Below are 22,778 nucleotides of genomic sequence, written 5' to 3' on the forward strand. Positions count from 1 at the left end.
AAAAAAAATGTATTGTTAAACATTATTTTCACATTGATTTAACATAAGATTCTGTTATAAAAATAATACGAGTAGGTTGTTGATTGTTGTATACATTTTAGAACACTATTCTTGGCCTCCATTAATCCATGGTAATGATTTTATAATATTATTAAATCAATATCTCATGGTGTAATATAGGTAATCCATAGTCTAATAACAATAGCTATTAAAATAACAGTATATAGGTAATTATAGTATAACCATCTCATTTTAATGTAGATGTTTATAAAAAAATAAAGGTAATAATAATAATTATAAAATGTAAAAAAATACTAAAAACCAATTTTTATTAAGGGGGCCTTGCTAAAACGGGGGCCCCAAAGTTTCACTTTGCTAACTTACCCGCTAGTTGCGCCACTGTATCGATATAGGATTGATTTAAATATTACCGAAAAATCTATTGACTTTATAATTATCCTAATACCTAATATTTTATGATTAAGATTTTCAATATTATTCATTATTAGTAGGTACACATTAAGTACTTTAACTTGATCTATGTGACATACATAGTACATTATAATATAGGTACCTAGCTGATAACTACTAACTAGACTGTTAGAATCGTAAAGTTAAATTTTTTTTATTGATGAATTTTTCTCAAAATTCTAATAAAATATATTTAGTTTTTAGAATTATTAAAAATATTTTAATGTTTTCATATTTAGGTACTTAACTAAAATTGTTAAATAACTCTGTATTCTTGTATTCTTTTAAGTACTGTCTATGTTTTTTCGCAGAGTTCGTATTGAATGGTCCGATGAAAATTATTTCCTGCAGCATCAATGAAAATTAACTAAAGAACCTAAGCCAAATTATAATTTACTGAACATGTGTAGATATATTTTGTTCTTGCTTCCAAAAATGATATATTGTGATACATTTGAATATATAATTTTAATAATTGAATTTACCTATTAACGCCTAACAATAGTATTATGTTAATATGCATCTAAGCCCTACGTAGGTATAACTTAAAATCTAGATTAAACAAATTTAAGTATTATGTAGGTACAACTATAGGTACTATTATATTTTTTCATCTGTAAATGTATGATTATAATTTGTTGTGTAAAAGACGATTTCAATTTAGGAGTCCACTTGTGTCATATTATAACGTACTAACTCGTATAGATTAAATACACCGTTTAACATTCCCCCTTCTTCGGACGAAACCGCTTAATTGACCCTTTCAACGCTAACTGAATCCGCTCTACTATATACCAACAACCATCGTATACGTTGTTAGTCGTCGTCGTGCGCGTTATATTAATGTAATATTAGCGACTACCGGTATAGTCTCCCGGCGCTCCATCGATTAATACAAACGTGTACGTAATTCAATAACATACATGGTCCTTATTTTTTTTCGTATAATCATCTATTCACGTCTCGACACCACGCGAACTCTGACTGCGGTTTTTTGCGAGTATATTATACCTATATAATATATATGACACACTTGAGTATAAGTATATCAGATACCCGGTGGCCGGTGGAGAGTTGCTTCTAGGTATATACGTAAGTATTATAATAATGCATCGAACGACGTCGTATTCGAATACCGCCGTTCTGTTTGCGTTCCTGTGGGTAACGATCCCGTTGAGGCCATGCCTGTGCTACAACGCCGACTGTGATTTCACTGAAAGGTGGGTATATTTTTAAAAATAGTGGCGCATTTTAAATGGTACAAGGATGCCAGATATAAAATGAGTTATGGCTGTGGTGACCCGTGCCTTATTTTAGTTTTTATAGCAAAGTGATCGATGTAAGAACATGTTTTGGCAATATTTAAAAAGTAAGCACTAGATGGTGGGTACGTTTTTTTTTAAAAATAGGCTTAACACACTTACACACACTGCTTGCCCTAGTAAAAAAAAAGTTTGTGCCACTCCGTAAATAATTAACAAAATTAACAGCATGGATTTCAGTGATGGCTAATATATTTATATTATATTTTTTAAGTTACGAGGAGATAATCACAGTCAGCATCAATGAACCGGTGCAAGTTACCAAGTATAAATGGTGCTTGGACATACCACCGAGATGTCCGGACAACAAACGAGAGTTCAGGATCGTACACAGGAACGTTGTTAGTGACCGGTAAAAGACGTTTTTGTATTTTATTTCCGTATTAAATTCCGTATTTTTTTTTTATTTAGTCAGTACCTAAAATGCGTAAGGTGAAGAGATGTTGCAAGGATCAAATCCAGTTGTACGATACTTGTGTCCCGAGATGTGCCGACGACCAGTGTCCAAATATTCAATGTGCACCAGGTACTGACAGATGCAAATGCAAGTCCGGATACATAGGTCATTTATGTAGACAAAGTTAGTACTTATTTATTTTAATATTGATAATTTCCAGTGGTAATATTACTCTTTTACAAATAACAATAATGATGAATACGGTATTTTTTAAATAAACGAATTTATATACCAATTTAACTATTGGTTGTTTTGCACGAAAATTTTTTAATTTTTTTGTTTATTAAAAATTAATTAATATGTATTAACGTATTATACATTATAATTAGATTTATTATTGATATTATAAATGCCACACTCTTTTTCTAAGACCTATAACATACTATTTATTTATTTCGCAATGTGTTTATTTAAATTATTTAAAATTCAAATAAATTATTAATTTAAGAAAATATGTTATGATGTTAATTCTATTTGCGTAATATAGTCTTAAAAATGTCTTTTACTTATAAATTTAATTTATGCTTTAATTAATATTTTTCAATATACTGATATTTTATAATATATAGTAACTACAGTTGTAGCCTTGTAGCCTGTAGGTAATCGATATAGACGATATTATGAACCTATCTATTATTTTTTTTTTCACTCACTACTGGATGCTTTGTACTTTGTACAGTTTAATTAGAATTTGAAACAATAATTTATTTTTACTTTATAATAAATGGTGCGTTATCAGTGAGTTAAAATCAATACCATTTATAAAATATTATAACTAATATATAGTTGTTAACAATGTACCTATTATGTATACTAAGTTCTTAAATTATTATTTTAATTAGGCCCGTTCTTACAATGTCCGGTTAAAGTGTCCGTAAAGTGTTGGTTACCTAACCGTAATGTCGTCGGTTAAATACCGGTTACCGGAGCTTAAAACAATCCGTTCTTACAACCTTCGATTAACGATCGTATAACTAACCGTCAGTTATAATACAAGTGATTCCCAAAACAACCGCGCATGACCAAATTTTAATGTTCTACGCATGCGTCGTTCTCGAGTTATCATTTATTATTGTTGTTATCATTTATCAGTCAGATAATTCGATATAATATTGCATAGTCCTATATTGTTATATGTTCTTCATTTGTGTCTGTTTCGTTTTTTAATTTTGAAAAACATGTCGAAAAATAATATGAAGAGACCTCGTTGCACTAATTTCTCTGCAACAGAAGAGAATACGTTGGTCGAGTTGGCCGCAAAATATTCTAACGTGTTGGAATGCAAAAAATCAGACCACGATGTTTGGCAGGGAAAAATTTAGGGAAATTTAGGGAAAAATACCCCTTTCTATTTCTGTATTTTTCCCCATATTCTCTCGATGGAGATTGTAATTTGATGTGGGTACAATCTATTGCACCTATTACTTTTGGGAAACGGGCTAATCCATAAAACTTCACTTTCAGCTCCATTATCTCTGCTGTTGTTTTAAGCATTTTTATATATCTACAAAAACAAATTATAATTAATATACATATCAAATAATTCTTAAAAATCATCAAAGATCAAGAAAACCCCATTGAATTCTTTTCTCCTCTCCAATTTTCCAAAATACAGGTAGGTTCTATTATCTTATATTGAATGTATTGATATTACAATGTGTGTTTTTTTTTAATTTAAATTTTTTTTTGTTTCATCACCTTTTAGGACAGTAAAAAAAAGTGCTTAAATTTTCTTCAATGATATTTTTGTTAATAGGAAAGTGAATCTAGTTTAGGGGGTCAAAAGCGCCGTGAAAAAACAACAAAAGAAAAGTTAAGGAAAAACGTAAATATTTACTCAAAATAGATTTTCGACTAAATCGATTTTGGTTTTTGGTGTAACTTTACAACAAATTACCGTAGACATATGAAATTTTGACTGAATGTTTAAATTAGCATTTTATATAGGCTGCTGATATATTGTTACAATAGCAGTTGAAAAATATTAAAAACAAATGGTCACAATTTTTTTTTATAAGCATTCAAAGTTCGACTTTTGACAAAATTTAAGATTTAATAATTATTTTGCAGTTGAAACTTTATAAAATGTTTAACTTTTATAGCTATAAGGATTAAAAATTTAAAACAAGATTCCACGTAAATAGGTTATATTATATAAATTCCTTTATTCACAATATTATCATCAAATATACTACCCTAGTAGTATCATAGGTTGGCAGACCGTCTTCGTTCAACAATAGTTAAACCTAAAAACTATTTCAAAAACATTGAATTTCGTTTTTTTAAAAAATTCAAAATATGCAATGGATGTAACTTATTATGATAAACAATGTAATCTCCGAGGTTTGTAACCCTATACTTCACTGTTTTTGAGTAAAACAACTCGTAAAAGTTTTTCAAAATGTTTTGATTTTAAATTACGTTTTCTCGAGAACCCATTAGTCAAACAAATATTTTTTACTGGTCACTTGATCTCCTCAGTATTTTGTTATAGACACAGTTTTTAATTTTTATAAAATATAAAAATTGAAGATTTTTAGTTTTCAAAAATAGTCAAACCAAAAAATTTGTTTCAAAATAATTGAATTTCGTTTTTTTTCTTAATTCAAAATATACGATGGACGTAACTCATTATGATAATAACGTATAAACATTATGATGTAGCTTAATTTTTATCATAGTAAAAAGTAATCATAATAAGTTACATCCATCGTATAGTTTGAATTTTTTTATCTCCGATGTCTGTAGCCCAGTACCTCAGTATATAATATATACTGAAGTACTGGGCTACCTACTGGATATTATCTCACTGTTTTACATATTGAGTAACGATATTGTACACTCATCGTACACTCATCTTGGTCGATTAAACAGTAGTTATGAAGAACTCTATTCATAATTGTTAATTGTAACAAAAAAAATAACAAAAATGTATACACTATACTACGTGAAAACTCCAACGTCGAATTTAAAACAAAAATCAATAATAAAATGATGATAAAGTGTATTATTGATAACACAAACCGACAGATTTTAGATAACCGGAGGATAACCGGCCGAATTCGGCCGGTTAAAAATCTGACCGTAAAACATCCGGTAACCGGAGACTTTTTGCATAACCGACGTATGTAAGAACCAACTGTCCGTTAAATATCAGTATAACCTCCGGTTAGCGCTAATCGACACTTAACCGGACATTGTAAGAACGGGCCTAAGGTTCCGCCTTACACATGTTCACTGTATTCAGTATTGTGGATAAACCTTATTTGTATGTATGAATGTATGTATGTATGTATGTATGTATAGGTACAAGTAACAGGGGGTGGGGATCCTTATTACCTACCTTAGATAATACTATGATCTAAGATTATTACCCAATATTGGAAAAAAAATTAATAAATTATGATACTAGAGGTGGTATAGTCATATAGATTAAAGACAAGTAATAAGTGAGTATATTGTAATGTAAAACAAATATTCTACGTAATAGCTTTTACTTAGGTACCACAAAATAAATAACAGTTTACGATGGTCGACGGCTGAAAGTTATACAATTTTATAGGATAAGTATAAGATTATATTATTTTTGAATAGACATATAGAAACGTACTTAAAGTATAGTAATAGTTATCTATACCATACTATATTATTTAGAATTAAAAAGAATTACCTAGGTAATGGAGTTTTTTTTTACAAATGGACCCATATATTATATTGGGATGAACTACCATTGTACAAGCAGGTACACTTAAAACGTTTAATACTCGTGGATTCTGCATGTTTCAGAGTGTGACATCGGGCGCTGGGGCTTGAACTGTGCGAACGCCTGCGACAAGGCGTGCCCGGACTGCGACCACCGCACCGGGTGCTGCAAAACGGCCGGCAGCGGATTGTCGATTTTCTGCGGCGGCGGCACCGGTCGGCTGCCCGCCCGGCAGACAGTCGCTGTCGCTGTCGGAGGCGGCGGTGGCAGCAACGGCACCGTACGCAAAGCCGACGACGGCCGCAACGGCGCCGTACGCAAAGCCGACGACGACCGCAACGGCGCCGAACGCAAAGCCGACGACGGCCGCAACTGCACATCCGAACGCAAGACAGACGAGGTTGTGGCAGACCGTTCGAGCTCGGCACGATTCCGGATGCTGAGTACTACCATACGACTCCAGACGGCCACGTGGGAACCCACAGTTGTGGACGAGGCGAACGGGACGAATATCGAAAACGGCACCGTGGACGCAGGAAAACCGGCGGCGGCGGCCGAAGCGACGTGGACTCCACTGGAGGCGACGGCTTTGAAGTACGACGAGCTGGTGATGAAGCTCGTGTGGATATTCGCCATGACCGTGGTGGCCATCGCAATGGTGTTCGTCATCATGTTCGTTGTGTTCTTCAACTGTTATGGGGCGACCAAACCGGAAAACGCAAACACCGCGGCCGCCCGAAACCCGTGGCCGCAGCAGAGCACCGACAAAGTCCACGGTACGACGGCCAACAGCCGCAGCAGCGATACGCCTATTATGTATACACAACTTTGACGTAGTTGTTGTAGTCGCCATGTCGTACGGGGGCCATAATAATACACATCAACTATGATTATTTATTGTGTAGTGTTGGGTGGCATAGAGGAGTAGATGAAATTTTTTTCAAAAATCGTTTTTTCGTATGAATTCAGTCTGTTAGTCGAACTATTAACTTCAAAAGGACACCGTTTATACAATACATTTTATATTGTATATTATTACGTGTTACACTCGTATTACACTGTTACAACATAACAGGATTAATGTACCTATGTATGTATGTGAACAATATTTAAAAAACTCACTTGACGTGTTTAGCAATTCAACCCTTTAATAATATATTGGTATTGAATATTATATTATATAGTGATGGGCAACGGAAAACGATAAATTATTAATATAAACACAGCGATACTTGGTCGGTATTGTAACCTATACCTACTAGGTATATAATTATCAGGATTCGTAAAATCATGCATGAACGAATTGTTGAATATGTAGGTATGCAATCATTTTACTAAAAATGTACAAATAATAATATGCAGTAAAAGTCTATAATTAGTTATGAAATACAGTTAGCCATCATAGCCCACAGGTTAATATGAATTATTTTTTATGTTTTAAGTTTTTGATATAAGCACTAAACAAATTGGTACCTCTACTTACAATTTACATCAAAACTAAACTTAATAATGCAGTAGATCTCCTTATAGGTATACCTACTAATAATTAAAAAATGCATACCTAATATATTGAATCCTGAAAATAGTGATTTTCTATGTTATCTTCTTACCTAGCATAGTGGCATCAATACTATTTGGCCTATAATCCAATAGGCAATAACGTAGGTACCAAATTTACATCCCTGATAATGATAGAAAACGATTAGGTAATCAAAGTTTTAATTTCATAGGTACCTAATTAATACATGTACAATATGGCTACATGAGTTATTGATATTATTAAAATATAACAAGTGAGAACTAGTTTTAATTTTTGGACAATAATTAAGCAGTTTGAACTAAAATAGAACTCATCTGAATTATCTGATAGTTGTAATAATATTATTATGATATAGGTAACAATAATAATAATATTGCCCATCACTACCTATAGTAAAATAAAACAAGTGATTAATAAAATAGAAGCTACACCGATTAGCATAATCGATCTTATATACTGGGTTAGATAAACAATAACTAAAAATGCTGTTCACTTTGACATGTTAAGAGGCCCATGATTCCATTTTATGGAGAAAAAAATAGACACGTTAAGTAAGAAAATACTATTTTAAAAAAACTATCCAACTAGTTATGTACCTTAAATAGCTTAACTTTTTAAATGGCTTATCTGTTCGAGTACCTAGGAAGTCTACCTCATACGAACACCACCAAAATCATATTATTTTTTTTTAATAAATTAAGTATGATCCAAATGTCATTGCTATTTTTCGGGTATAAATGCAAAAATATCCAAAAACATCATACTCATTGAAGACCTGCTACAGCCCTCCCTCTATGCCTGCCGTACGTCTTTCGTATAATATTCTAAGTTGAGTTTTAAATTATTTTTTGTTATCATTAATCACTTCACTGTTAGTAACACTCGCTGCTGCAGCATATTTTCGTGTCTTCTCTGAGTTATTTCCCTGTTATCTCTGTCGAGCACCACGTGTACATTAATATTAATAGGTACTTGATAATATTTAATTTATTTATTGTTATCAAGTCTGGTTTTTCTTTTATGCGTGTCAACTATAGACGTTAGCTCAAATGTCATTGATTATACTTTAAAAGTTGAAACACATTCATTTTCTTCTATATCTACTATCGTTCCTCTTTATCGGTACCTCATTAAACATCATCTTCATCTTCATCTTCAATAACTACCTATTTATAAGTACGCCCTTTGTTAGATTTTCCTCTTCACTACACAGCGTTTGTAAATTATTATTTTGTTCATTATATTATAATCCTTATAATTACAGCGGGTTATCATAACATTTTAATATATTTATTTTACAGAAACATGTATCACAACACACAACCTATGTCATGTGCCGCCAGATAGATATACAAAGACCCCTACACTATATGCGTGTAAGCTATGATTCTATAATATAATAAATATTATACTTAAGGTGTACCTGTAATGCATTTTACAACAATCATTATGCCACCTTAAATTAATTTAAATATATCTAATAAGTAATAACGAACATTTTTCAAGACAATCTACCTATGTTTAATATTAGTGTGGGTATGAGTACTATCTGGCCCAAAACTTATGTCTTATGAAATAAATCAATAATATTAATCATTAAAACTTAAAAGATATATATAAAACATAAACCACATAGCTAGTATAGCTTAATGCATCAGTTTTTTTTATTTGAAATCAATTATCTACCTATTGAATAATTAGGAATAAATTCTGATATATCATATATCCCACACAAACATAATTTAATATATATGTAGGTACATTTACAATAAGGTCATTAGGAGTTCAATATAATAACTGAAAATATCACACCATTGCTGAAAAACATATTAATTTTTCACTTAAAATTGTAATATTTTATCATAATTATTGTGTACCTATGTAAATTGAATAATAGAAAATAGGATTATTATTAAATCCAATTATCCCATATTAATTATAATGTATAATATTATATTCTATTGAAATTCATCTGTAAATCTAAAAAATATTACCTACCTATTTATATTTTTAACTATATCTGCAAGTTAATAATCATTTTATTTATTTACTTAAGATTACTTATTGATTAATTTTTAGCTACCAATGTTGATTTACCAATTCATCCAGAACTATTTTGTCCAGTGTTCTCAGCACCTCATTACACAGGTAATAAAAGAAAACATTTAAATTCAATATATACTAGTACTTTGTACCGCTGTACTATTGTAATATAAATTTATATTAATGATACAGATTGTACATAACATGTAAAAATTAAAATAAAAAGATTTCAATTGAATTAAAAACTTTTTAAAATGGTAATTAATCGATACAAATTCTTCATAATTTGACGTCAAGTGACGTTACTAGAAAACTAATCTTTTAAAAATCGAATCGAAACTGAACTGAATTTATTTTTATAATATGTAGATTGTAAGTATAATGTACCTACATTTTTGATTTTCAAAGAATTGAATTGATTTTGATTTACTTTTATAAGCAAATATATCCAAATTTAGGTATTGTTACATAGATTTATTAATCGAGCATGTTCAATCACATTTTTCCTTTAGTAATTAATTTATTTAAATTCTGATTTTGAAGTGTATACCAACATGAACTTCTTTTTTTTTTTAAGGTAACTAACCTCTTTTATTGAAAATTATCAAACCGATGATTTTTTTTAAATTGTAGACGCTTATAAATCAAAATTTGATCTAATAGTGTCTGAGGATACAAACTTTATGTTCTAAGGACAATAGGTTAGGTTAGGTTATAATAGTTTTATATACAACTAGCTGTCTCGCCGCCGTTACCAGTGACACATTTTGTTGCTGAACAGCTGATATATATAGGTAATTATATTACGTAACCAAAGTAAACCATTTAAATAAACAAAAAAATAATTTGTGACTGATGTTATTGTTAATAGTGAGTAGTGACTGAAAACAAATAATTGTAAAGGTCATTTAATAACAAATTATTAATAATTCATAACGATTAATTAAAAATTTTTTTCAGGTGGATCGTCACTATATGATTCTCCACAACCATTGTATGAAATTTTATGTTGATCAACATTAAATATTGATTTTACATAATATTATTATTCATAATTAATTTCTAAGATTTATGAATAAGTAAGTAGGTAAGTAAGTAGTTTTCTATAATTGTGTAATAAACATTACATTAAACTATTAAAGATTCGTTAATTATTTATACTATTTTTAATTTGAAAATTACTATTTTTTTATACCTCCTAACACAGTGGTCAGTGGAAAAATCCCACAGATATAATTTAAATTAATGATTTGTGTAATAATTGACATATTGTTACTGTATAATATACAAATTACCTCCATGCCTCTATAAATTATAATAAATTATTTTTTAAAAATCATTTTATAGTCATAAAAATAGTATGTAAGAGGTAAGTGCCTATATAATTACAGGCAGAAAAATTTTCATAAAAATAAACCTATTACCGTTGAGTATAGATAGTATCTATACTCAATGCTATTACTTACTTAAAGTTAATAATAATTACAATGAACAATTTTATTCATTAACTTTTTATAAAATAATATATGTTGACATGTTGTAATAATATAAAGTTCTAATCTAATGTACAGTACGCTCGTCTTGCAATCCTAGCTCTATTATTTTATTTTCTATAGTTCTGTATAGTGACTATAGAACACGAGATTCTGTTTGATGGCTTTACATTAATTTTACACTTACTACTAGGGATCGTAAGTCCTATAATGTTTTTATTTAATTTATCACTGTCAACAAGTGCATATCCATCTATGTTCAAAAAAATGAATGGTAAAACATATTTATAAACAAGGTGATAAACTAAATTGCTGTAATTACATACACCTATTTCTTTGTCTTAAAATTTATCTCGTACAGTGGCGGCGCCAGATATTTTTTATTGGGGGGGGGGGGGGATACGGGGGCAAATTATTTTCTGATGGGGCATTTATGTATCATTACTAGATCACCCACTAATTTGCTTAAATCATATATTCAGAAATTATTGCTAAAAATGTTTTGGGTATAATATGCTATTGCTATATATTTCTAAATAATCAAAAAAAAAAAATAAAAGTAATTAATTAATAAAATGTCTTTATTTTATATATATTAGGTACATATCTTTAACATAATGGAATATGGAATCAAAATTAGGTATAAGGTATAACCTAAAGTACTTTTAATATGTTAAAATATTTCATGAAATTTATTTCACTAAATTTATTTTCTTGAAATATTTCATTTTCATGAAAAATAAAAATAAAATGTTTATTATATCTAAAAGTTTATAGTCATCAAATTCCAATCATTCAAATTTATAGTCATAAAATTTTAAACATTTTTAAAAATTTGTTTGTTGTATGAAACAAAGTAAATATGTAACATATTTACATATAATTTATTAATTTATAAGTTGTTCAACAAATCTATAATATAACAAACTTAAACATTGCCTTTTAACTCTTAAGTTACAAACTCATAAACCAACTCAACATTATAACATATTGTTGAAAGCCATGGCTCTGCGAATGCATTCTATACTATATTATAATTATATTATATTCGCAATGTATATATAGACATAAACCACTCTTATAATAGTAGTGAATCGTGACCTTTTACAATATAAAAAATATGATCTAAGTATTAAATAAAAGAGTCCAGAGCACCTTCACATAATCACATCACTCAGTCACATACACACACATATACGACTTTTGTACACTTAACAATTACTGAAAATATACACTATTATTTAATTTACTGATCTTTTGGATCGCTGACAGTTAGCATATAACAATATTTTAATACTCATAAAACAAATGTTTTTACTCTCAAAATAATGCTAGGAATATTTTTCAGCACTACATAAAGTATATACAAATATGAAATAATAAACTAACAAAAATAATATGATTCTCTTCATTTCTAAATGTGTAATCAATATATTATTTCTAATCATCTATAACCAAACACGTTTAAAAGAAGAGAAAATATTTTTCATAATTTCATTGAAATATTTCAAGAAGAGTGAAATTTTTTGAATTTTAAAATATTTCAAATTCAGAACCCTACTTATGAGTATTAAATGAATGTAAATAATAACAAATTATTAGGATTGTATTATATTATATATCATAGTATTTAATAAAATGCTCAATATAAAATGCATTTTCAGATTAGATTAAAATGTTCAACATTAAATTATAAGAGGGGGGCAAAGGAGGGGAAAAATCAAATGTTGCGGGGCACATGCAAACCCTGGCCACAGTTCAGCGCCGCCCCTGATCTCATAGTATAGCATCAAATTTAAAATATTATGAGAATGCTTGACCAAAACTCCTACTTTTTAAAAACCAATTTAGATGCTTAAAAGGGAAATAAACAAGCGATGTTTATGTAATATCCTCTCTTCCACAGTTCCACCTGTCGCTCTCTCGCCACGGTACCTGTGTGCGTTATATATATACTTACAAGGTCTCGGGGACTCGACCTCGGAGTATGATATTATTGTTAGTTATCAGGATTCTGGATTAGGTACCTTATGTATAAGTAAAGTACCCAACGTATGTATAATATATAATATTATGTATTTTGTATTATTTTATTATTATTACAAATCTGATTATGTACATATTACTTATAAATTATAATATGAGGGTTACCGATCAGGCCGTGTATCTGTGTGTCGTGTGTGCAGATATCCACTGTCGATTGAGTCGGTCGTCTGTGGACTGTGGAGTCCTCTTCGGTTACCCATCTGCCTGTAGTTTCGGTCGGTCATTACCAAGATGCATGCGAAAAACCGTTAGTCAGCATATACGTTTTTCAACCACACTTGCCATTTGAACATTTCTCACACTCAGCATATAACCCGTAAGGCCGTACTCTACGTAAGGCTAATAATATATTAATGGATTACTTAATAAAATATAACATTAATGCAGAAATAATTTGTTTTACTGATGAAATCATAATATATTATTACTCCATGAAAAAAATATTGAAAACTTATAATATTAGCGTTAGACTATAAATATGTCCATTGTCCACGGTAAAAATGTCCGAAATCAAAAATGGGCTACACGGGCCATTTTGCAATTAATTTGTTTACCCTCCCCCCAATGGAGTATCCTGAGAACGGCACTGGTCTGTGTTGTTAACCCAGTTACCCAGATATGTCACTGGACGTCAATTTTATTAACGTTGGTCATAATCCAATATTATTCGTGACGGTGGATCATTAAATTAACAGCTATCAGTGCCCAGTAGTGTGTCATGCATCTGTTCGTTGTTTGCAAATGCCACTAGACCCTAGGCCTTAACTAGGTTGGTGATTATTACACAAAAATGAAAATAATAATAATAAATGTATAGGTATAATTTTTAATGTTATAGCCTACAGGTACACTATATTATTATCTAGTCATACAGATTTCAGATACAATATATATTGTATAAACAATATACTACTTCTGATTTTACTTCTATATGAAAACGAAATTAGTTATTGTTACTGCGTTACCCAAGTGACCAAGTATTAACCCTAATACCCTATGTTGTCCGTGCTCTATTGGGGCAGTGCTCTCTATGACTCGTGTTGCGTACCAACCGTGTATGATCCACGCCCGCACTATAAATTGTCGAGGGCCGCGGTCATGTCGTCGCGGAAATCGATCGAAACGGCGGCGGGCGGTCATCGCCGTTGGTACATCGTCGTAGTCAGCAGTATAGTACCTACCTCTACCTACGATCCCGTATAATATTATATTTTTTATATTTTAATACATCAGTAATAATCGTAACTGCATAATAGTAGTCGCACGACAGTAACAATAATAATAATAATAATAACAAAAATAAATAATAATATTGCATTGTATCGCTTGACTTGAGCTGCACCACCTCGCCGACCGACAGAGAAGTATCGTGCTTCGTTTATTATAAGTATTGTTTTATAACATAGGTATCTATTCTAACAGCGTTAATTAATATTGTAAAATCATATAATTCGGTATACTTATAACAAGTCAACAATAAGCATCTATTTTAGAGGTTTTATTGTTATTCACACCGCGAATATAAGTATCTAGCCTATATAGTTATCGAGGGCACCTATCTACAATACATAATAATATCATACTCACCTATTTAATGTAAAAATAAAATAAAAATAATTTAACAGCAAAAATAGATACCTATACATAATACATATGTATGTACATTGCACATGGTGACCTAGCTCGGGAAAATATAATAATATATTACATAATATAGTCACGTGCGGCTTTCGTCTTAATATACCTAATTTATGTACCTATACATTGTACAATATTATTGTTACTGTCGTCGATTTAATATATTACCGCGGTCTGCACACTCGTGCGAATAATATTTTGTGGTCTGACAAAACAAAGTCATAGAAAACAGTACATTAAACATTATAATATTGTTATACTCTACAACAGTAACTATATATAGCAGTCATGTGGCGGTAAGTAAAATATTTATAAATATTTTTTGACCCTCTCCCCGAAAGCTAAATAGGACACGAGTATTAAGTATAGGTTTATATAATTTATAACTCTCTGGCCCCTCGTCTTCAACACATACTATGACGAAACTATGACGTAGATGTGTATAATTAGTGTAGTATGTTTATATAGTATATGAACTAAGAAGTCTATAATATAGAAGTTTGTACTTTTGTTGTCATCAATCGCCGGTAGCACGCATCACCAACTGTCCGGTTATTAATTACCTATTACATAATATTGTAAAAATAATATTATTAGGTGCCGTCAAGTATTGATGATTAATAATAATAATAATAATATATATTATTCATTGTCGGTCACGAGGTCGCGTCTCTGCCATTATCTACTGTGTAGATTCTACACCATAGATATAATAATAATATATTAATATACGATTTAATAATTTATTCCACAACGCACTGCGACAATAATAATAATAATAATAATTATTATTATTATTATTATTTATATTACCATTACTATTTCCTGGACCACGACGCAGTCGACGTCAATAATTATAAGCTTATACATTAATTATTATAACACTATAATATTATACATATTATAATATATTATATTTGTGACTGTATGATGATAATTATTATTCTTGTCTGATATAATATTACTATACCTATACGCAAGCTACCACTACTCCGGACTCCGGAGCCACGAATGACGTCGTATGATAATTATTATATTATACTATAATATAATTATTATTATTATTCGTCAATCCCTCTGCCGTTGCGCGCGCGCGCGTGCGTGCGTGTTCGCTTGCGTACGCGTGTAATTGATAGTGTGCAGGACGTTTGTTTGAAAATCATTATCACCAAGTCGATCCGTGATACCAGTCGAGCTGTTTTTTTTCATTAATAATAATATTATTATTTTTACTTGCCATTTTACCGTTTTCCGTTGTTGTTCGTCTACCTGAAGATTCGACATCGTCGGAATAGTAACGCAACGTCGACGATTGGAGCACACGTCTCCTTCGTTATTGTTCATTCACTTACTTTTGTGCGGACATTGGTGTACCTACACTTTCACTTCAGAACACTTCACTAATCATGTATGGTTTCTAGTCGCTATATTATATTAACTATAAGGTGCATACATAATAATATTATACACATTGGTGCCCAATCGTTGTTATTCGTCTCTGTGTGCATACACCGTACAAGTGAGTAAACCGAACAACACGCCATTATTATTAGGTACCTATGTGACATCTTGAAAATATTATAATTGGTGAACACCGCTACTCGTGCAACTCTTTGGTAGCTTAACTTTATACCTCATGTAGCCATATACACCCTTTAATCTAGTATTTTATTCCCGTTTTCGCTACGTCGTTTCATTTCTGTTATTATTGGCTTATTATTACACTAACATCAGCAATATTATCTACTAGGTACAATTTCATCAATAACTTGTCATCATTCTAAAATATTTAAAATTTTCTATTTGATAATCATTTTAATGGTTAGAGCGTGTTAGTATATTAGTGTTTAATTTGTTTTTCAAAAATAAGAAAAGTGTCACCAAGCAATAAAATAGGTACATTGTTGTCATTGTGATATTCATGTTTTATACTCTTAGTAAATTATGTTGAACCAACCATTCCAAATAATATAACTTATCCAATAATTTGATAGCTAAGTATGCCCAAATGTGGAAATATTCATTGAAATATTAGTACCTATAATTGGTACTAGGTACCTAGATACCATTGTTTATTTGTCATTTAATAATTATTAATAATTACTGCTCAATGTTCAATGTCAGTTTAAAAAAAATATGAATTGTATCAAAGTCTAATTATTATATTTATTAAAAACAAATTAGCTATATGAGGTTTTAGTGTTATTTTTAAAACACCAAATTGTGCAAGTACAAACACTATAAGTAATGATAGGAAGGTAATTACTTTTATTAAGATTAGGTAGTAATTAATGTTATTGATTTGTAAATACTAAATATTTATCAGTTTAGCGTCTTTGTACTTTGTGAAGTAACTATTCTTTATCTAAAATATAAATAGCTACAATATATTATATTATAATTCCATTCCATTTTTAATTTATCGATTAATTTAATTTAAATGTTTTTAAATGTAATTTTCTTTAATAAAATTGACCAAATATTATATTTTATAATGTATCACCTATCACCTATATTATGTACCTATGTATCTAATACATTTGAATCAAAAATTGTTTTTTATTTACATAAATATAAATTAGGAAATACCTTGGAGAATACTTATTTTAAAATACAAAATATCAATAAGCACACAATTAAAAAATAAATATATCTTCATAGAAGATGAATAAAATAATGCTCAATATAAAATAGACTTTGATTTATAATTAAAGCATTCCTAATTCAAAATAAATGTAATTAGGTAGGTAGCTAATCATATTAATATTTGGACTCTCATATTAATATGAAGGTTAAAGTGAAGAAAAGTATACATTAGGTATAAAAAAAAAATTGATTAATTCATACGTACATAACTAACCTACCTAACTAATAAACATTATAAATATTTGACTTTGTTAAGTTGTTAATAATTTATTATCATCAAATAATAACAATTAATAATTTCAGGTATAAAAAAAGTTTTGAGTTTCTTAAGCCCTTTAATATATTCTTTAATTGAATTATTTTTTTTCAGTATGGAAAATGCTTATTTATTGTCAGCTTTCAAGACTATATCCTTTATATATGACGTCATAACATATCCTGTGTATTTAATATTACAACAGCCATGGAATAAGAAGCATAAGTCCAAGCAAATAAAAGTATAATTATCTATTAAAATATATTAACATAATTATTTATCATATAGGTACCTTAATTATTGTTACATGTAGTTTACTTATTTCCTTATATTTGTATCTATTCAAAACTCATGCCCTTTCTAGTTTTTAATATTATAATAATGTCATGTTTTTATGAGTTTGAACTTGGAGATTTATATTACAACTAAATACTCATAAACTCTCTGAAAAATAAAAATCATCGTATTTCTTAAATTAATACATAATTATTAAGGTATCTAAATGTTTAGCAGTGTATACATTTTTAACCTGATAAATAACCATAACTAAGTCAATTCAGTGATCAATTAGTCTTTTAGAATATTACTAATTTTAGTATATTTTTTTTCAGTCTGATATTACCAAATTTGACGATCACACAATTATCATTAAAACCTTAAGTAAACCCACATCGAATCATCTTACTCTAGTCAAAGATAAGATAGATACACTACAAAAAGTATTTCAGCATGCTGTAAATAAATATGCTGATTCATATTGCCTTGGAACTAGAGATGTACTTGCTGAAGAAGACGAAGTGCAGCAAAATGGAAGGATTTTCAAAAAAGTTAGTATTTACTTAAATTATATTATGAATTATGTTAGTCCAATTTTGAATGACACATCAACATACATTAAAAATTTAAAATAAATATTATAAAATGTGTGAAATGTTTGAAATAGAATTGTAAAACTAGGTAACTAAGTGGTTTTTTGGGATGTTAACTATTATTATTTATTTAAAATTGTATTTCTGATTGCATATATTATCTCAGAGACTATAATTTTGTATACATGAATAAGTACTCATATGTATCACATAACACTAGCTCCAATTAATAATGTCTTATGTATGATTTACAATGGTATTTGATATTTTTAATTTTAATATGGAACTAAAAACCACGATAAGTAGAAATAAAAACTAAGTTTTTTTTTAATATTTTTGTTTTGTAATATTTTGTTGACTTTTGTAATTACAGCAAAATTATCAGAATCAAACGTTCAAATAGTATTTATTTAATTACAAAACTAATATAAAATATTTTAATTAAAAAAGAGTGAATTAACTAGTTATGTTATTATGAGATTTAAAAAAGCTTTTGATTTTTTTTAGTATGTCATGGGAGATTATAGATGGATGACATTTACAGAAGTAGACAAGGCATCTGATGATTTTGGAAATGCTTTAGTATCTCTAGGTCAAAAGCCTAAAGATAATATAGCAATATTTGCTGAAACAAGGGCAGAATGGATGATATCTGTTCAAGCTTGTTTCAAACAAAATATACCTGGTGAGTAAACATTTTAGTAAACAAAATGTCTTTTTAATACTAGGTATAATTTAAGTATACATGTGATTATAATAATTTATTGTAAGACTATTTATTTTCTATAATTGATTATTTATACATTTTATATGATTGGAATATTAATATATTTATAATTATCATAGTTGTAACATTATATGCGACCCTTGGAGAAGATGCAATAGCACATGGTATAAACGAAACTGAGGTGACTATTGTTATTACTTCACATGATCTGTTACCAAAATTTAAAAAAATTTTACAACTCACTCCCCGAGTTAAAACTTTAATCTACATGGAAGATCAATTAGCAAAGACAAACACCAGTGGCTATAAAGACGAAGTTGAAATAATATCATTTAAATCTATTTTGAAAAGGGGGTCAGAATACACAGTTACAGGTTAAATTTTTAATATAATATTTAAATTTTTAATAAAAAAAGAAATAATTTTTTAATTTGTATTGTAGAAAACCATTTACCAATAAAGAGTGATATAGCAATTGTTATGTACACTAGTGGATCAACAGGCACACCTAAAGGTGTCAATCTATCACACACTAATCTTATATCAACGCTCAAAGCTTTTACTGATGCTATTAATATAGATTACAAGAGAGATGTATTTATGGGATATTTGCCATTGGCACATGTTTTTGAATTGCTTGGAGGTAATTAATTTATTAGAATTTTTTTTTTGTATTTATGTATTTATGTAACTCTAATGCTGGGTTGTATGAATAATCACTAAACATTTAATGAATTTAATATTAAATGGTACCTTAAACATGATTTAAGGTCACACGATAGTCTATTGAATACCATTTAAATGCATTCATTTTTCATGCAATCTGACATAAAAGTTGCATTGGTGTAAAGTATATTATCTCTTGATTATAAATTATTTACAACTGGTTTTTATTAATTAAAATCTGTTTATTTTATTTTTTGTAAAATATCAGGTACAATATTTTCATCATAATTTTAATAAATTCACTATTTATCAATTGTATATTTAGACCATGTACTCTTATTTATTTAATTATGTATTTTTTTTTAAATTTTTTTATTACAGAACTTGCTTGTTTATTATGCGGAATTAGAATTGGATATTCCACACCATTAACTATGATTGATACATCTAGTAAAATCAAACGTGGTACAAAAGGCGATGCAGCTGTATTAAGACCAACCCTCATGACTGCAGTTCCTGTATGCATTTTAATTTTCCAAAACAGGTTTTTAAATTTTAAAACAATTATTTGTATGTTAATTTGTTTTTATAGCTCATATTAGATCGTATCTACAAAGGCATTAATGAAAAAGTTTCTAGTGGGACGACATTACAAAAAACGTTATTCAAATTTGCATTTGAATATAAAAGAAAATGGATGGAACGTGGATTTCAAACTCCACTAATTAATATGTAAAATTAAATGTGTTACATAATTATTTTTATTTGGGCCTTTGAACACTTTATTTTAACTTCTCATTCTCATTTCAGGTTAGTATTTAAAAAAACAACCGCATTATTGGGAGGTCGTATACGTTTCATTCTGTGTGGAGGAGCTCCTCTGTCACCAGAAACTCATACTCTTATCAAAATTTGCCTATGTGAAAACGTTCAACAAGGTTATGGACTAACTGAGACTAGTTCATGTGGATCTGCAATGAGCCGTTAGTACAATAATATTAATTTTGTTAAAACAAAACAGTTTTAAAATATTCAGGTTAAAAAATAATTATAATAGGAGATGATATGTCAACGGGTCGAGTAGGAGCTCCACTAACGGTTAATGATTTTATGTTAGTCAGTTGGGATGAAGGTAGCTATAGGATAACAGATAAACCATACCCAAGAGGCGAGCTTATTATAGGTCAGTTATTAAATTTCTCATATAACTTATAATTAAATATATTTAATGTTAATGTTTTTCTTAGGAGGAGACAACATATCACCTGGGTATTATAAAAATCCTGAAAAAACTAAAGAAGAATTTTTTGAAAAAGATGGCAAGTGGTGGTTTAAAACTGGTGACATTGGTCAGTTGGAAACCGATGGTGCCATTAAAATAATTGGCAAGTATTATTGTTGAACTGTCACTTAAATAACCCTACAACTTTATATATGTACATATGTTACAGATCGTAAAAAAGATTTGGTAAAATTGCAAGGTGGCGAATATGTGTCTCTTGGTAAGGTTGAATCACAACTCAAAACCTGTCCAGTTGTTGATAATATATGTATTTATGGAAATCCATTTCATATGTATACAATCGCATTGGTTGTTCCCAACAGACATCACTTGATAGATATGGCTAAAAAATTGAATATTGAAAATGTAAATGAAATTAGTATTGAAGAGTTGTTTTCAAATAAGAAATTGGAGAAAGCAGTTGTTGATGAGTTGGCTGCCCATGGTAGAAAAAGTATGCTAATATTGATGTTTTTGGTCTTTAATTAACGCTGTAATAATATTATATGGGTGTAATTGATTTCAGATAAACTTGAAAGGTTTGAAATACCTACAGCAATTATAATATGTAATGATGTATGGACACCAGACAATAATCTAGTGACAGCTGCTTTCAAAATCAAACGAAGAGAAATATATGATAAATATAAAGTTCAAATTGATAATTTGTATCAATTTTGATAACATTTATTATTGGAAAAAAAAGGAAGACCAAAATAACTAAATTTTATATTACTCTTAGAGTATATTTATTTTACCAAAAGCAATTAATTAATTTTATATTAATAGTATTTTAGGATGTATACATTAATAAATATGTTGTTATTAATTCTTGCAAATTTAATTTTAGTTTGATACTTCATCCCTGTTCAATGTTTACATAACATTTTTGTGTAATATTGTCTATCAGAAATTAATTGTTGTCATTAATGGCTTCAGATTTGTTTGTGTTGATATTACCATTGCATTGTTGTTTTGTTTGCTCTATTTGTTCAAATTGATTGTGGTTTCGTAAAATACAATTTTTTCTACGTTCTAAAAAACAAAATGGTTATTTATAATTTTGTTTTTAATGTGTACATTAAATATTAAAATTTATTATTTGTATTTTTGGAAACTGAATTTTATTAGTTTATAAAATAAGTTCCAATTATTCTCAATGACAGCTAAGAATGTTCTAATGTCAACGAATTCGATAATTTATAAATTTTAATTTAAGTAGTTTTTACTAATATTTTATGTTGTGTAGAAAATGTTCTCACAAAAGTTACAAATGTTTATCGAAGAAACAAATTATTTTGTGGACGGATTGACACGTGAGTATTGAACAATAATATAATATGTGTGGTTGAGTGGCATAATATGTCATTACTCAGGTACCTACGGAATGGGACATTTTGGCATGGCCCTTTTGGCGTGGCCGTTTTGGCATGAAGCCGTTTTGGCGAAAATGTCTCAGGTTATTATATTAACTAGTTTACCATTATAAGTATATTTTTTATTTTTATTTTTTGATAGTAATTATTGTATACGTATTGTTGGAATTTAATGATAAGTTAATATTACTATGCTGTACTTGTGCCCTATGGGTTTTTAACTAAAGTTAAAATTAACTAGTT

At 29.1% G+C, this 22,778-nt stretch overlaps 3 protein-coding genes across 7 annotated transcripts in view; 2 read left to right on the forward strand and 1 right to left on the reverse strand.

Moving 5' to 3' along the window:
• Positions 1-1,278: 1,278 nt before the first annotated feature.
• LOC132936495 (uncharacterized) lies at positions 1,279-10,700 on the forward strand. Of its 2 annotated transcripts, XM_061003229.1 has the most exons (7): positions 1,279-1,691; positions 2,008-2,134; positions 2,205-2,373; positions 6,037-6,729; positions 8,795-8,869; positions 9,573-9,641; positions 10,497-10,700. In XM_061003229.1, exons 1-7 carry the CDS (start codon positions 1,579-1,581, stop codon positions 10,547-10,549), a joined length of 1,299 nt encoding a protein of 432 aa, XP_060859212.1. In that variant the 5' UTR covers positions 1,279-1,578; the 3' UTR covers positions 10,550-10,700. The 2 variants fall into 2 exon arrangements, with proteins under 2 accessions (XP_060859212.1, XP_060859213.1); XM_061003230.1 differs by lacking the exon at positions 1,279-1,691 and having other exon boundaries at positions 2,007-2,145.
• A 3,538-nt stretch (positions 10,701-14,238) lies between these two features.
• Positions 14,239-22,003, forward strand: LOC132934580 (fatty acid CoA ligase Acsl3). 3 transcript variants are annotated; one of them, XM_061000902.1, is made up of 13 exons: positions 14,239-15,009; positions 17,730-17,856; positions 18,227-18,442; positions 18,992-19,169; positions 19,331-19,585; positions 19,654-19,854; positions 20,259-20,395; positions 20,470-20,609; positions 20,688-20,860; positions 20,935-21,060; positions 21,125-21,262; positions 21,329-21,613; positions 21,686-22,003. In XM_061000902.1, exons 1-13 carry the CDS (start codon positions 15,002-15,004, stop codon positions 21,838-21,840), a joined length of 2,139 nt encoding a protein of 712 aa, XP_060856885.1. In that variant the 5' UTR covers positions 14,239-15,001; the 3' UTR covers positions 21,841-22,003. The 3 variants fall into 3 exon arrangements, with proteins under 3 accessions (XP_060856885.1, XP_060856886.1, XP_060856887.1); XM_061000903.1 differs by lacking the exon at positions 14,239-15,009 and adding an exon at positions 15,841-16,232; XM_061000904.1 differs by lacking the exon at positions 14,239-15,009 and adding an exon at positions 15,841-16,121.
• A 69-nt stretch (positions 22,004-22,072) lies between these two features.
• The window catches only part of LOC132934581 (uncharacterized), a 34,329-nt gene continuing 33,623 nt past the window's right edge, over positions 22,073-22,778 (reverse strand). For both annotated transcript variants that reach the window (XM_061000906.1, XM_061000905.1), the window contains exon 5: positions 22,073-22,194. In XM_061000906.1, the coding sequence (XP_060856889.1) occupies positions 22,073-22,194 (122 nt within the window). The remainder of the gene's footprint in view (positions 22,195-22,778) is intronic.

This window comes from Metopolophium dirhodum, chromosome 1, assembly GCF_019925205.1.
Source record: "Metopolophium dirhodum isolate CAU chromosome 1, ASM1992520v1, whole genome shotgun sequence".
Taxonomy (NCBI): domain Eukaryota; kingdom Metazoa; phylum Arthropoda; class Insecta; order Hemiptera; family Aphididae; genus Metopolophium; species Metopolophium dirhodum.